At 44.6% G+C, this 12,150-nt stretch overlaps 1 protein-coding gene across 1 annotated transcript in view; it reads right to left on the bottom strand.

Moving 5' to 3' along the window:
- The window catches only part of LOC137519142 (fibrocystin-L-like), a 249,726-nt gene that overhangs the window by 12,948 nt on the left and 224,628 nt on the right, over window positions 1-12,150 (bottom strand). The window contains exons 51-53 of the mRNA XM_068237924.1: window positions 9,868-9,997; window positions 7,574-7,966; window positions 3,308-3,459 (exon numbers count right to left, since the gene is read on the bottom strand). Coding sequence (XP_068094025.1) covers window positions 3,308-3,459; window positions 7,574-7,966; window positions 9,868-9,997 — 675 coding nt within the window. The remainder of the gene's footprint in view (window positions 1-3,307; window positions 3,460-7,573; window positions 7,967-9,867; window positions 9,998-12,150) is intronic.

The raw sequence follows: 12,150 nt of genomic DNA, 5'->3' as shown, positions 1-12,150 counted from the left end.
CCACGCTGTGCGCATGCAATTTGGTGGTCTCCCTGTTATACTACATAATTAACCAGTATTAGAGCTTATCAAAGATGGCCCTATTAACGGGGTGAGCAGGCATGTTTAGTAGGCTCTTCTCATGCCCACCAATCCCCCTGTTCTCGCCCGTTCCCCTCCGGTACAGCCTAGTGACCCCCTAAACTTTCTTCCTGATTGGGGTGGTCGCAACTGATAGTGAACAGGGGAGCAGTGGGCATGAGGAGAGCCCCCTAAACAGGCCAGCACCCCCATTTTTAATTTCTATTTGCACGAAGGTATCGTTTAAACATCTTATAGGGAATATTTATACCTTTTTGATTGGGCATGGTGCTCTTACTCAAACAAGTCAATCCAAGTCCAAACGGATGACGCTAATAACTGACTAGGATGAAGAGTATTGGGATGAGGCCTTATTTGCAGCTAAAAGCTCTTCACCAAATCTATGAGAGCGGCTTACGCAGCTCTATATCCTGCACCAGACATATATGACTCCCGCCAGACTCCACAAATTTAACAATAATATAATTGACGCCTGCCCTAAGTTCCATGCCTCTGCTTCTTTGTTTGTCTACGTTATACGGTAGTGTCTACCAGCGGCAGGCTTTTGGAGGCAAATTGTCAAATTTCTGCATGACAAGGTGGGATGCCCAATATCTAGAATCCCAATTTAGTGCATTCTGGGCGTGTTCTCGGATTGGAGTAAGTATACATGCAGTTATCAAAAAGTCTCTGTTTGCGGGTTAGGCAAGAGATAACCCCAGATTGGTTGGATTCCAAATCCCCTACTAGGGCTGACTGGATTTAAGGACAACTGAAGGGAGAAGACTATGGAGGCTGCCATGTTTATTTCCTTTTAACCTTCTTAGCGGTATGGACGAGCTTAGCTCGTCTATTACCACCGGAAGGCGCCGCTCAGGCCCCGCTGGGCCGATTTTCACAATTTTTTTTTTCAAACACGCAGCAAGCACTTTTCTTGCTGCATGTTTATTCTGATCGCCGCCGCTCGCCGCCGATGCGCCTCTATCCGCAGCGTAACCGCCGCCCCCCCCACCCCCCCCCCCCCCCCGCCGAGACCCCTGCTCAGCCTGGCCAATCAGTGCCAGGCAGCGCTGCGGGGTGAATCGGAACGCCGGATGACGTCACGACGTCGATGACGTCATCACGATCGTCGCCATGGCGACGGGGGAAGCCGGCGGCGATCGAAGGGGTGGGAGGGATAGCGCAGGGAGGGGGCATCATGTAGCTAGCGCTAGGGTAGCTACATGATAGGGAAAACATTTTTTTTTTTAAATACTGCTGCGCATGCACCCTGGCGCTCTTAATAGAACGCCAGGGTGGTTAAACAATACCAGTTGCCTGGCAGCCCTACTGGTCTGTTTGGCTGCAGAAGTGTCTGAATAACACCAGAAACAAGCATGTAGCTAATCTTTTAGATCTGACAAAAATGTCAGAAAGACCTGATCTGCTGCATGCTTGTTCGGGGTCTATGGCTAAAAGTGTTAGAGGCAGAGGGTCAGCAGGGCTGCCAGGCAACTGGTATTGCTTAAAAGGAAATAAACAAGGCAGCCTCCATATACCTCTTCAGTTATCCTTTAAGCAGACTGATTCTGCCCTCCCATACACAAAGCTAGTATACTGTATGTCCTCAGGAGTATGCCCCCTAAGATTTATCTAATGTGGGAAAAATGGTGCAAGCGGTGAGCACTTTGATCTCATTACTGCCTGCCTGGCTGCTCTACATTTGAGCTCAGACTCAGAGTGGTGGACAAGATAAAACCATTTACCCCCCCCCCCCCCTATGAGATGCTCCCTTAATATTCACTTGAGTAGTGCACCGGCCTCTCTGGGAGTAATATGAACCCCTGAAGTGCATGTGTACCATCTTTTTCATTGTGCATGGCTAGGTGGCACCCACAATGCTTTGTGTTTTGATCAACTTGCCTTTGATTAACCCATAAGCAGCTTCCATAGAGCTATCTGGTTTGAGATAAATGCGCTGCTTTTGACCTCAGTCGGCAGAACGCCTTGGACTGTAAATTCTTGGAATGCTTTGATGTCTCTCTCCTAGCAGAAAACATAGAAACTGAAAGCAGAAGTCCTCTGTTATTGTCCCACACTGCCCCCTAGTGACAAGTGGCCATAAATACGCATTACAGCAGTACTAATTAGAAGCAAAGAAAACTCACAAAAAAAGAAATTTTAAAAAAGTGCTAAAATAAATTGGCCTGGAGCACTTGTAAGCCTCTAAATAAACTGGCTGCTAAAGGGTTAATGACTGATGCTTTCTTCTGCTGAAGCGATATATAAATGCTATACAGTTATAGTAATTCATGTATTGTTAATCTTTATTATGTATTCATTGATCTGTACATGGATTTGACTTTTTTATACTTACCAAGTGTCCCGATGTCTGGCTTCTGTTTGTAGCCCCACCCCCTAAAGGAAAAGGGCTGCTGATAAAAAAAACCTAGATTTCAGAGTAGGACTCACCAGATCGGAGACACTTTGGCGCAGTTGGTGAGCTTAAGCGCGTTAAAGCGTAACCAAGAGCCCCTGTCACTGTTTTCCTGTTGTGTGCTGCAGCCCCACTGTATTTTTATATATATTTCTTGTGGAGATTGGGGTCCTCATTGCTGCGTGCATGCTTTGCAAAAAAATTGCATTAAAGTTGGTTTGTGCTGCTCACCAGAGGCGGGACAAGGTCCTCCAGCACCCAAGGCTGAGACACCAAAGTGCGCCCCTCCATCCCTGCCACCTCAGCCGTCACACACTGATTGCTATTAGACTAAGGGGCTCCACAGGGCCCACAAACCCCCCAACACCTTAATATCTAGTCATCTGGCTTGCAGTCACTGCTATGTATCCCCTTTTATTATTTCTTTCTGCTTCAAACACAATTAGGAATGACAGCTGAATGAATTGTGCTCCCCCTCCTACACTGCGTCCTGAGGCTGGAGCCTCTCCAGCCTATGCCTCGGCCCGGCCCTGCTGCTCACCCCTTGGTATTTGTTTGCCCCTAAAGGAAAAGGTCATAGGTGCTTCTCTAGGAACAATCAGAGATGCGCCTGTGACCTCTTCTGCTAGGGGGTTGGGCTACGGACTTGTTGCTAGCAACACAAGAAGAAAGTCACACAAAAAACGCAGCATGCAGGACTTTAAAAAAAAAAAAAAAATCAAACCGTATGTAAAATCTCATCAAAATTGGAATTTCATGTAGTATAAAAAAAAAAACCTGAAAGACAAACTGTATAATGCATGAGACCAGGAATGGGGTGACAAATATTACCTCACTCCAGCCCGGGTCACTTGGAGATGGGACGGGGTCAGACACAGACAGTGACCCAACAGTGACATTCAGGTAATTGCCGAGGCTTCCATTGATTGCAGCTGATGCCAAATTCTGACTTATTTGCTGGAAATCCGAGAATGATAATTCACCTGAATGATGAGAAATGATAATGATTATTTTTTTTGTCTTTATGAACAGTGTTGTAGACATGAAGGCAACTTGCACAGTATGCTATGTAAAATGGAGAATACTCTTTGAGATTGGACTGTTAACATTCAAATCCCTACACCATTTGGGTCCTGAGTACATGAAGGACTACAACACACCTCCCACAACCTCAGATCAGCAGGATCCATAAACTTGGTCACTCCCAGAGTGCACCTCAAAACTTTTGGCGCCAGAGCTTTCTGTCATGCTGTCCCTACCCTTTGGAATTCCCTACCATAAATGTAAATTACTGCAGCTCTCTTAAGCTACATGCTATGAGTCCCACAGGGGAAAATCATTTTACGAACATTAGAATTTAATTTTATGTGTTAGCAGCTGTAAAAGTAACTAACATATGGACACCAGTGCTCATTTATCATAGATGTTGGCTATAGTACTGTAAACGGTTTCCACCGCCAACTGAGGGAGGACTCCAAAGACACAAATGCAGGTTGTAAAATTCAAAAATTTTATTACATAAAAAAAAAATAAAAAGTAAAATTTTCTACTCCATGTAACCAATGAAAACTACAACAGTTCAACTCTCTAATATCACAATCTTCTCAATATCTTCTTGTCTTCTTCCTACAAGGCACTTCCGGAAGCTAGGAAAAATTAATGAGTTACATAAAACACCTAACTCTCCCACCCGGTAAGTTTTTTACTAAGCGTACCCACCCACATTAATTTTCAGTAATTAAAAATGGGCCCTGTTTGAGTAATATAAACCCCTAAATGCCAACTAGAGAAAAAAACTGTAAATTTCAATTCAATACTTCACTAGAATATGGTTATAAAGACATTAACCTCTACCTTTGCTGATCAGCAAAAAGAAAAAAAATATATCTTACACCCTCAATAGTTAATGAAGTACTTCCACTTTCTTGTTCTCAGTTTGGTAACGAATCTGACTATTTCACTAGTTTAATCTTGTAGACGGATTTGAATAGACCAGAAGAATAAGTGAATAGATGGGTTGGTTAAAAAGTTAATGAATGGGTTGGTTAATAAATAAAAAAAATAAAAAAAAATGGATAAATGGATTAGTGAGTTACTAAATTTAGTAAATTAGTGAGATTACTTAGATTAGACAAATATCACACAAATGACTCCAACATTTGTTCTCATAGGCAAAGCTACTCAATATAAATGCTCCAAAAATAAATAAAAAAAAATTCTCTTCTTAGATCAAAAATTTATCACTTCTGTTCTTTTTCAGGAACAATCTACTGCTTGGAGACAACAGTCTATTAACACGTACTTATTCCAAAATTCTTTTACTATTGCTGGTAAGTCAACATATTACCGTATTTTTCGGACTATAAGACGCTCCGGACTATAAGACGCACCTGTGTTTAGAGGGTGAAAAACCAGGAAAAAAATATAATAAACCTGGTGCATCCATGGTCCAGGAGCATCTTGTAGATGTCTTCTCAATTACTGTCCTGTTACCCCCGTGTTTTTTTCCACTTGGCCCCCCAAATGTCCTCCTCCTGTCCCCCATTGTCCTCCTCCTGTTATTCCAGTTTCCTCATGCTGCCCCCCAGTTTCCTTCTCCTGCCCCCTAGTTTCCTTCTCCTGCCCCCCAGTGTCCTCTTGTTCCCTAGTGTCCTAATGCTGCCTCCAGTGTCCTTTTCTTGTTCCTCAGTGTCCTCATGCTGCCCCCCAGTTTCCTTCTCCTGCATCCCATTGTCCTCTTGTTCCCCAGTGTCCTCATGCTGCCCCCCCATTTTCATTTTCCTGCCCCCCAGTGTCCTCATGCTGTACCCCAGTGTCCTCCTATTCCCCAGTGTCCTATTCTTGTTCACCAGTGTCCTCATGCTGCCCCCCCCCCCCGTTTCCTTCTCCTGCACCCCAGTGACCTCATGCAGCCCCCATGTCCTCTTGTTCCCCAGTGTCCTCATGCTGCCCCAGTTCACTCCTCCTCTCCCCCAGTGCCCTCATGTTTCCCCCAGTATTACACAGCAGTCCTGTGTATACATATTGTGTCCTCCTCTTTGCCCCTCGCTGCGCCATTGTTATGTAAAATCAGTGTCAGAAGCCGCTCGTACTGAACAGCAGACCATCCACTTTGCCCCTCGCTGCGCCATTGTTATGTAAAATCAGTGTCAGAAGCCGCTCGTACTAAACAGCAGACCGTCCACTTTGCCCCTCGCTGCGCCATTGTTATGTAAATCAGCGGCAGAAGCCGCTCGTACTAAACAGAAGACCGTCCTGTGTATTGTGTCCTCTTTGCCCCTCGCTGTGCTGTGTGTTATGTAAATCAGCGGCAGAAGCCGCTCGTATCACTCACCAGACAGTGCGTGCCTGCGGCGAACAGGGACTACTCTCTCGCTCACTCCTTCCCCCAAGTGCCGGTCACGTGTGTAATGACACGACCATGAAGTACCAGCACTTGGGGGAAGGAGTGAGCGAGAGAGGAGTCCCTGTTCGCCGCAGGCACGCACTGTCTGGTGAGTGATACGAGCGGCTTCTGCCGCTGATTTACATAACACACAGCGCAGCGAGGGGCAAAGAGGACACAATACACAGGACGGTCTGCTGTTTAGTACGAGCGGCTTCTGCCGCTATTTTACATAACAATGGCGCAGCGAGGGGCATAGAGGACACAATACTCTGGATGGTCTGCTGTTTAGTAGGAGCAGCTTCTGACACTGATTTTACATAACAATGGCGCAGCGAGGGGCAAAGAGGAGGACACAAAGAAAATGCAGGTAAACATTGAGGGTGACGTGGAGGAGGATCCAGGACCACAGGAGTGCAGAGAATCCCGGCATGCGGCGGGTCAGCTGTTCGTCTGTGATTTTAAGTCTGAGCTTCCCTGCATTTGGACTATAAGATGCAGGGACTTTTTCTCCCCACTTCTGAGGGAGAAAAAGTGCGTCTTATAGTCCGAAAAATACGGTAACTATGCCTCCTTTCTTTCTCAGGAATCCGGCTAGACGATTCTACCCACAGGTGAGTATTCCTCAGGTATAACTTCGCACAGTCTGGTGCACAACACAGAAGAAATAAAAAACTATTTTGCATGTATTCTTATAAAAGTCAGTGGGCTATAAGAGGTTCTATCAGGCCTATAGCGGAAAGGGCAATAACTTATTTCATTGAGCCAGTTCACTGCCTTTTCAAAACCACCATTTCACAGTCTCATACATGGTATAGGGGTAGTATGCATTTTTGTACTTTCATAAAAAAAAACTGTTTCCCCAGCACTATATTTCAGCAGTGAGGGACATAACCAGAGCCAGTTTTGTATAATCAAAATGTTCAACCATCTTCCTTGTCACATGCTGATTTATCACACTATTAATCATACTTCATACGTGTCAGCATTAAAAATTTCCTTCACAGCACACACACTCGGTATCAAGAATCCTTCCCCCAAGTAGTGGGGATCTTCTTCATCTGCCTGAAATCTCTCCCCTGGCTCTCTCTCTCTCTCTGTCAACCTGGATGGACTGATGGCTGTCTGTGGAGGATTGAAGAATCATCACTGCGCACTTCTTTTTCCCCAAAAATGACAGCTGCTGCCGCTTCTGGCCTCCATGTCATCAGCCAGGCCTGCCACGTCTCTCCGCTTCCCCTGTCCGCCTCCAACTGTGCCACCTCAACCCTCAGAGAGACGTTAACCTCTCTCAACCGCTCCCCTCCGCGCGCGCTCCGGTTGCTAAGCAACCTTCTCTCCTTGCTCACGCAATCAGCGCGAGCGGCTCTTGCGTAAGAGCCTTACCCGTCGCGATTAGTTGCTTTGGCAACCGGGAGGAGTGCACGCGTCAATACATACGCATGCACCCACTCCCTTCCTCCGCACAGCCATCAGCCCTGCCCCTCAACATGGTAGCGGCCATCAAAGTTAAAATGCCCTTACAAAACAAACCTGTGTCAGCAGAGCCTGCAATAAAAGCTGCTGACCAGATAATAATAGTGAAATAAAATAAAGCAGGTACCCTTCTTTTCCTACCTGCTACAGTACTGCCCTTCAGTACTGACCATGGCCTCATGTAACTCCCTTGTGGTACAAAAAGCTGTCACTGTGCAGGAAAAGCCCTTTGTTACCTGTGGAGTTGGATGTTGTTGTATTTGTTGTTGTTGTATTTGTTGCTGTTGATGTTGTATTATCCTGCTGCTGTCCTGGTGGATCGGAAATTTCCACCGATACCGTGAGACCCCCAGCTGCTCTCTTCCTACGCCTGGATCCCTCGGCAATAATCTTGGTGATACGGATCTTGCTGGCCGGGATTTTCAGGAAAAGTGCCAGGTTCTTGACAAGATTCTCTCCATAGAACTGGTCTAACGTCATTGCTGGAATATTGAAGGCGATGACAATGAGGGGCGACGTGCGAATTTCCACTGGGGTGGACCCTCTGACCAGGATATGCAGCGTACTATAGTCTTTGTCAAAGTAGTTATCTCCATTAATGGTAGAGCTAAGCTGTGGCATGTACTGCCCTATACAGGAGATGAAAAAGGGAAAAAAATCATACATTTTGTAGTACAGTATATCTCCTGCTACATAAATCCTGTAACTCTTTAAAGTGTATCTGAGGTGAAAATAAAACTGATGAGAAACAATTTTATCAATTATTCTACTCTAAGCTGACAGTTTTATTTCATCTTTAAAAACCTAAAAAGTAGAATTAATGTTTTATTGTCTCTGCTCAATGACTAAGTCTTTCTGTGTTCCAGAACTAAAGCATATGAACTATTGACCTTTTTTTATCTATCCCCTGCACTCAAACTGTTCTCTGCCAGGAAAGAGTTTTATAACTGTAATTCCTTATCTTTGAGGGTTACTCTACAGTTGACTAGGTCCTAACTGGAGAAAAACTGTCAGTTGCAGTAACTGAATATTTAGCTCTTTCAGGCATAAAAAAGAAAAAAGGAACACAGCCCAGTTTTTTGTATGGCCCCACATCTTCCCTGCGAGCGTATTCCCGTCTTCTTTGCGGCAATCCCTGGTGGCGATCTCTTCTTCCTCCTTCCTCACTTCCTGTTCCTTCGTTGATCACGTCCCCCGATGCGTACCTCTGATGATGCTACATGCACTCTCTGGTGACTGTATGCAGCATTATGACATCAGGTGGCAAATTCACTTTTTTTTTGCATTGGATTCAATACAAATATCTGAGTGCTTTTTTTATATTGTACGCATGCTCCAATATAAAGAAACCCTTTTAAAAAATGGTACCGCTCTTGGTACAAAAATCAAAGAGAAATTAAACGCCGGGGAGGTTAAGTAAAAAAAAAGAAAGAATCTTATCTAAACTATGTGGAGTTTATCCTTAAATAAGAGATGTAGTCCAAATTCAATCTTTTCCAGCCTCTGAGTTATTCACATTTCAATCAAGATCATTTTCCCTGGTCCTGAAGCTGAATCTATTTGCATATCTTCTAAAATGAGTCCAAAATAACTTGTCGTCTGTGCATGGTCTGCCTTAACAGCACTGGAAGACTGCAGAAGGTAGGCCCTTTACCAGCGCATCATAAGCAGGGCTGGGCTGAGGCAGAGGCAAGAGGGGCTCCAGCCTCAGGGCGCAGTGTAGGAGGGGGCACACAACTCACTCTGCTATCATTCCCCTATTGTGTTTGAAGCAGAGAGAAATAAGAAAAGGGGATACATGGCAGTGGCTGCAAACCAGATAACTAGAGATTAAAGCGGTTTTAAACTCTGACAAACTATTCAATAAAAATGTGTTTACCTACTTCTTATAACCCATACAATTATCATATTTGCTTTTGTGCACAAGTATTATTATAATTTTAATCATTTAGAAATTATAAGTTCCTAAAGTTCAGTTTATTTACTTTGAAAGCTGCTGGTGCATTTTATTCATAACTGTTGTATTTCTAATGTAAATGCACCCAGTAATGATTTCTGAGCAGTGTTTCAGTTCAGGACTCATTAGCAGAAGCTTCTGCACAGTCAGAGAATGTTAACTTAATTGTATCAAGTGAAGAATGTAAACACTAAATAAGGTTCACATGCAGCTGCCCCTGCAGGAGAAAAAGTCTGTCCTGTGATTTAACCCTTTTAATGCTGTTTTACTAGAAACAAAAATTGTGTTAGTTTATTATATGCTGTAAATAATCTTTTAGAGTAAAGAAGAAATGATGGGTTTCATTCCACTTTAAGTTGTTGGCGGGGAGTTGCCTCTTAGTCTAATTGCAATCAATGTGTGACGGCTGTCGTGGGAAGAATGGAGGTTCCTTTGGTGTCTCCGCCTTGGGTGCTGGAGGACCTTGTTCCAGCTCTGATCATAAGACACTATCGTCATGTGCTCTGTGCCTATAAGCTTCAGTAAGTAAATCCAGCCTTGCTCACAAACCCAATTAACAGCCATCAGACTTACCTTGGTAGGTTGGGGCCAATAAAGTGTAATCGGATCCCTTCCAGTTTATGTTGGTTGGGTTGATGTAGATATTGTTCACATAGACATCCAGGCGCTGAGGATTAGAGTAGTAGATCCCGACACGAACAGCCTGGAAGAAGACAAAGTGCAGTGAGCATTTGGCCTGGCAAAACGGACAAAGGATGATAATATGAAGAAAACAGGAAGTGGCGATGCATCAGAAATCTCCCTGTTCTCATAAGTGGAACTGCAAGTCCTGGTTGAGTTTGAGGCCAATGCTGGTCTTTACCATCCTATACAATAAACCCTCTGTGTCCCTGCGTTCTCTCCTGTCCCTGTGTCCGTGTCTTTGTGCTACTGCGCTGTGCCACACTACATGCGTGCGGCCGTTGGGACAGGAGGAGGACGGGTACAGGGGGAGCGCAGTCATGCGCGTGTGAGCATGGCGGATGATGGCGGTGATGGGGAAGGAAGGGAGGGGGTTGTGAGGGAGGCCTAGAGACCTTTATTGTAATGGGCTTAGGTCTGCTAGTCCTAAACAATAGGGCAGAAATGTCTGAAACTGAAGCATTCATGTCAGTTTTTTACTCACAGTTGGTAATTGTGGTTCACCAACTTGTATGGCAGGTGATGTTAGCAAGCAATGTTTATATCTTGTTCATGGATCCAGAGCACACTACGAACGTGTTGCAGGTCAAACAAAGCAACAGCTCCCACATTTATGAAACAAAAATGAGGGACAACTTCTAATGCAATAGAGACATCTCATAAAGACACCATGCAATGTGATGAAATAGGTAACCCCTATTGAGATGCCTTTGTTCATACTCAATTGATTATTATTGTGATCTCCCCTCACACACACTACCCATGTTAAAGGGAACCTAAAACGACCTGTAAAAAATGATTACTTACTTGGGGCTTCTACCGGCCCCTGCAGCCAACCTGTGCCCACGCCGTCACTGAATGATTCTCCAGGCCCCGCAGTGCCCCTCTTTCCGGCCAGCGAGTTGACGGCCACGGCGCATGCGCTGCCCTGGCCGCACGCGTCCTTGATCTTGCTCCCATCGTTGGAAGTGTTCTGCGCATGCGCAACAGAAGAGTACCCGTACTGCACATGCGCAGAGCACTTCCATCCATGGGGGCAAAATCAAAAGGTGCACAGACCAGGGCTGCTCATCCAAATGAAAGAGGGGTGCTGCAGGAGACCGGAGGATCATTCAGTGACAGCGCGGCACAGGGCGGCTGCTGGTAGAACCCCCAGGAAAGGGAAAATCATTTTTTACGGGTCGGTTTTGGATCATTCAAAGAACTCCGGCCATATGGGAAACTCTTAGGGCTTTTTCACATCAGAGCTTGCGTTGGAGAACGCTCAAAGCATACGTTTTGTTGTATGCGTTTTAATATGCGTTGCACAGCAGTGAGTGTACGTTTTTAATCCGTTTTCATTGCGTTACAGCACATAGAAAAACGCAGGTAATTTTTTTTCTTTTAGTTTTCAACTTTCTACATTGTTCCTCTGTTGCATTCTGGGACTGATTGTCTGCGTTAACGGATTAAAAATGCGCATAGTGTGCGTTTTACATTGACTAACATTGTAACGCATAAAGCTAGCGTCGGCCGAAAAACTGTGCCTGGGTGCAGTGTAACGCAACGCACAAAAACACAGCGTTATATGTGAAAGCTAAAATGAAAGTCTATGGACTTTCATTTCACCTTGGGTAATGCAAACTTTACCCTTTGCGTTGAAACGCAGAAAATCTACCCTAATGTGAAAGAGCCCTTATGTAGCTTTTTCTGCATTCGCTGTCCCATTGTGGATGTGTTCATTGTTTGTGGAGGATGCATCCAGTATTAAGCTACGTACACATGCTCAACAAAAGCCATTTGAAATTTTTGACACACAACAGGTTTTGCTGTATCGGACAATAATCATGTAAAAAAAAAAATGTACCCAAAAAATGATAATTTTTAACTCGTATGTAGCTTATGTCGCTTTTTCTGCATTCGCTGTCTCATTGTGGATGTGTTCATTGTTTGTGGAGGATGCATCCAGTATTAAGCTACGTACACATGCTCAATAAAAGCCATTTGAAATTTTCGACACACAACAGATTTTGCTGTATCGGACAATAATCATGTAAAAAAAAAAAATGTACCCAAAAAATGATAATAGATACAGATATTGGACATTTTGCCTGATTTATCCAGCGGATCAACTAGGATGACTGTTGGGCAGATGTCGTGCAGTCGGCAACATGTGCACAAGGTCATTTAAACAAC

The sequence above is a fragment of the Hyperolius riggenbachi genome, chromosome 5 (assembly GCF_040937935.1).
Source record: "Hyperolius riggenbachi isolate aHypRig1 chromosome 5, aHypRig1.pri, whole genome shotgun sequence".
In the NCBI taxonomy this organism is placed as follows: domain Eukaryota; kingdom Metazoa; phylum Chordata; class Amphibia; order Anura; family Hyperoliidae; genus Hyperolius; species Hyperolius riggenbachi.
The sequence above is the reverse complement of the archived record's forward strand: the minus strand, read 5'-3'. Positions and strand labels throughout refer to the sequence as shown.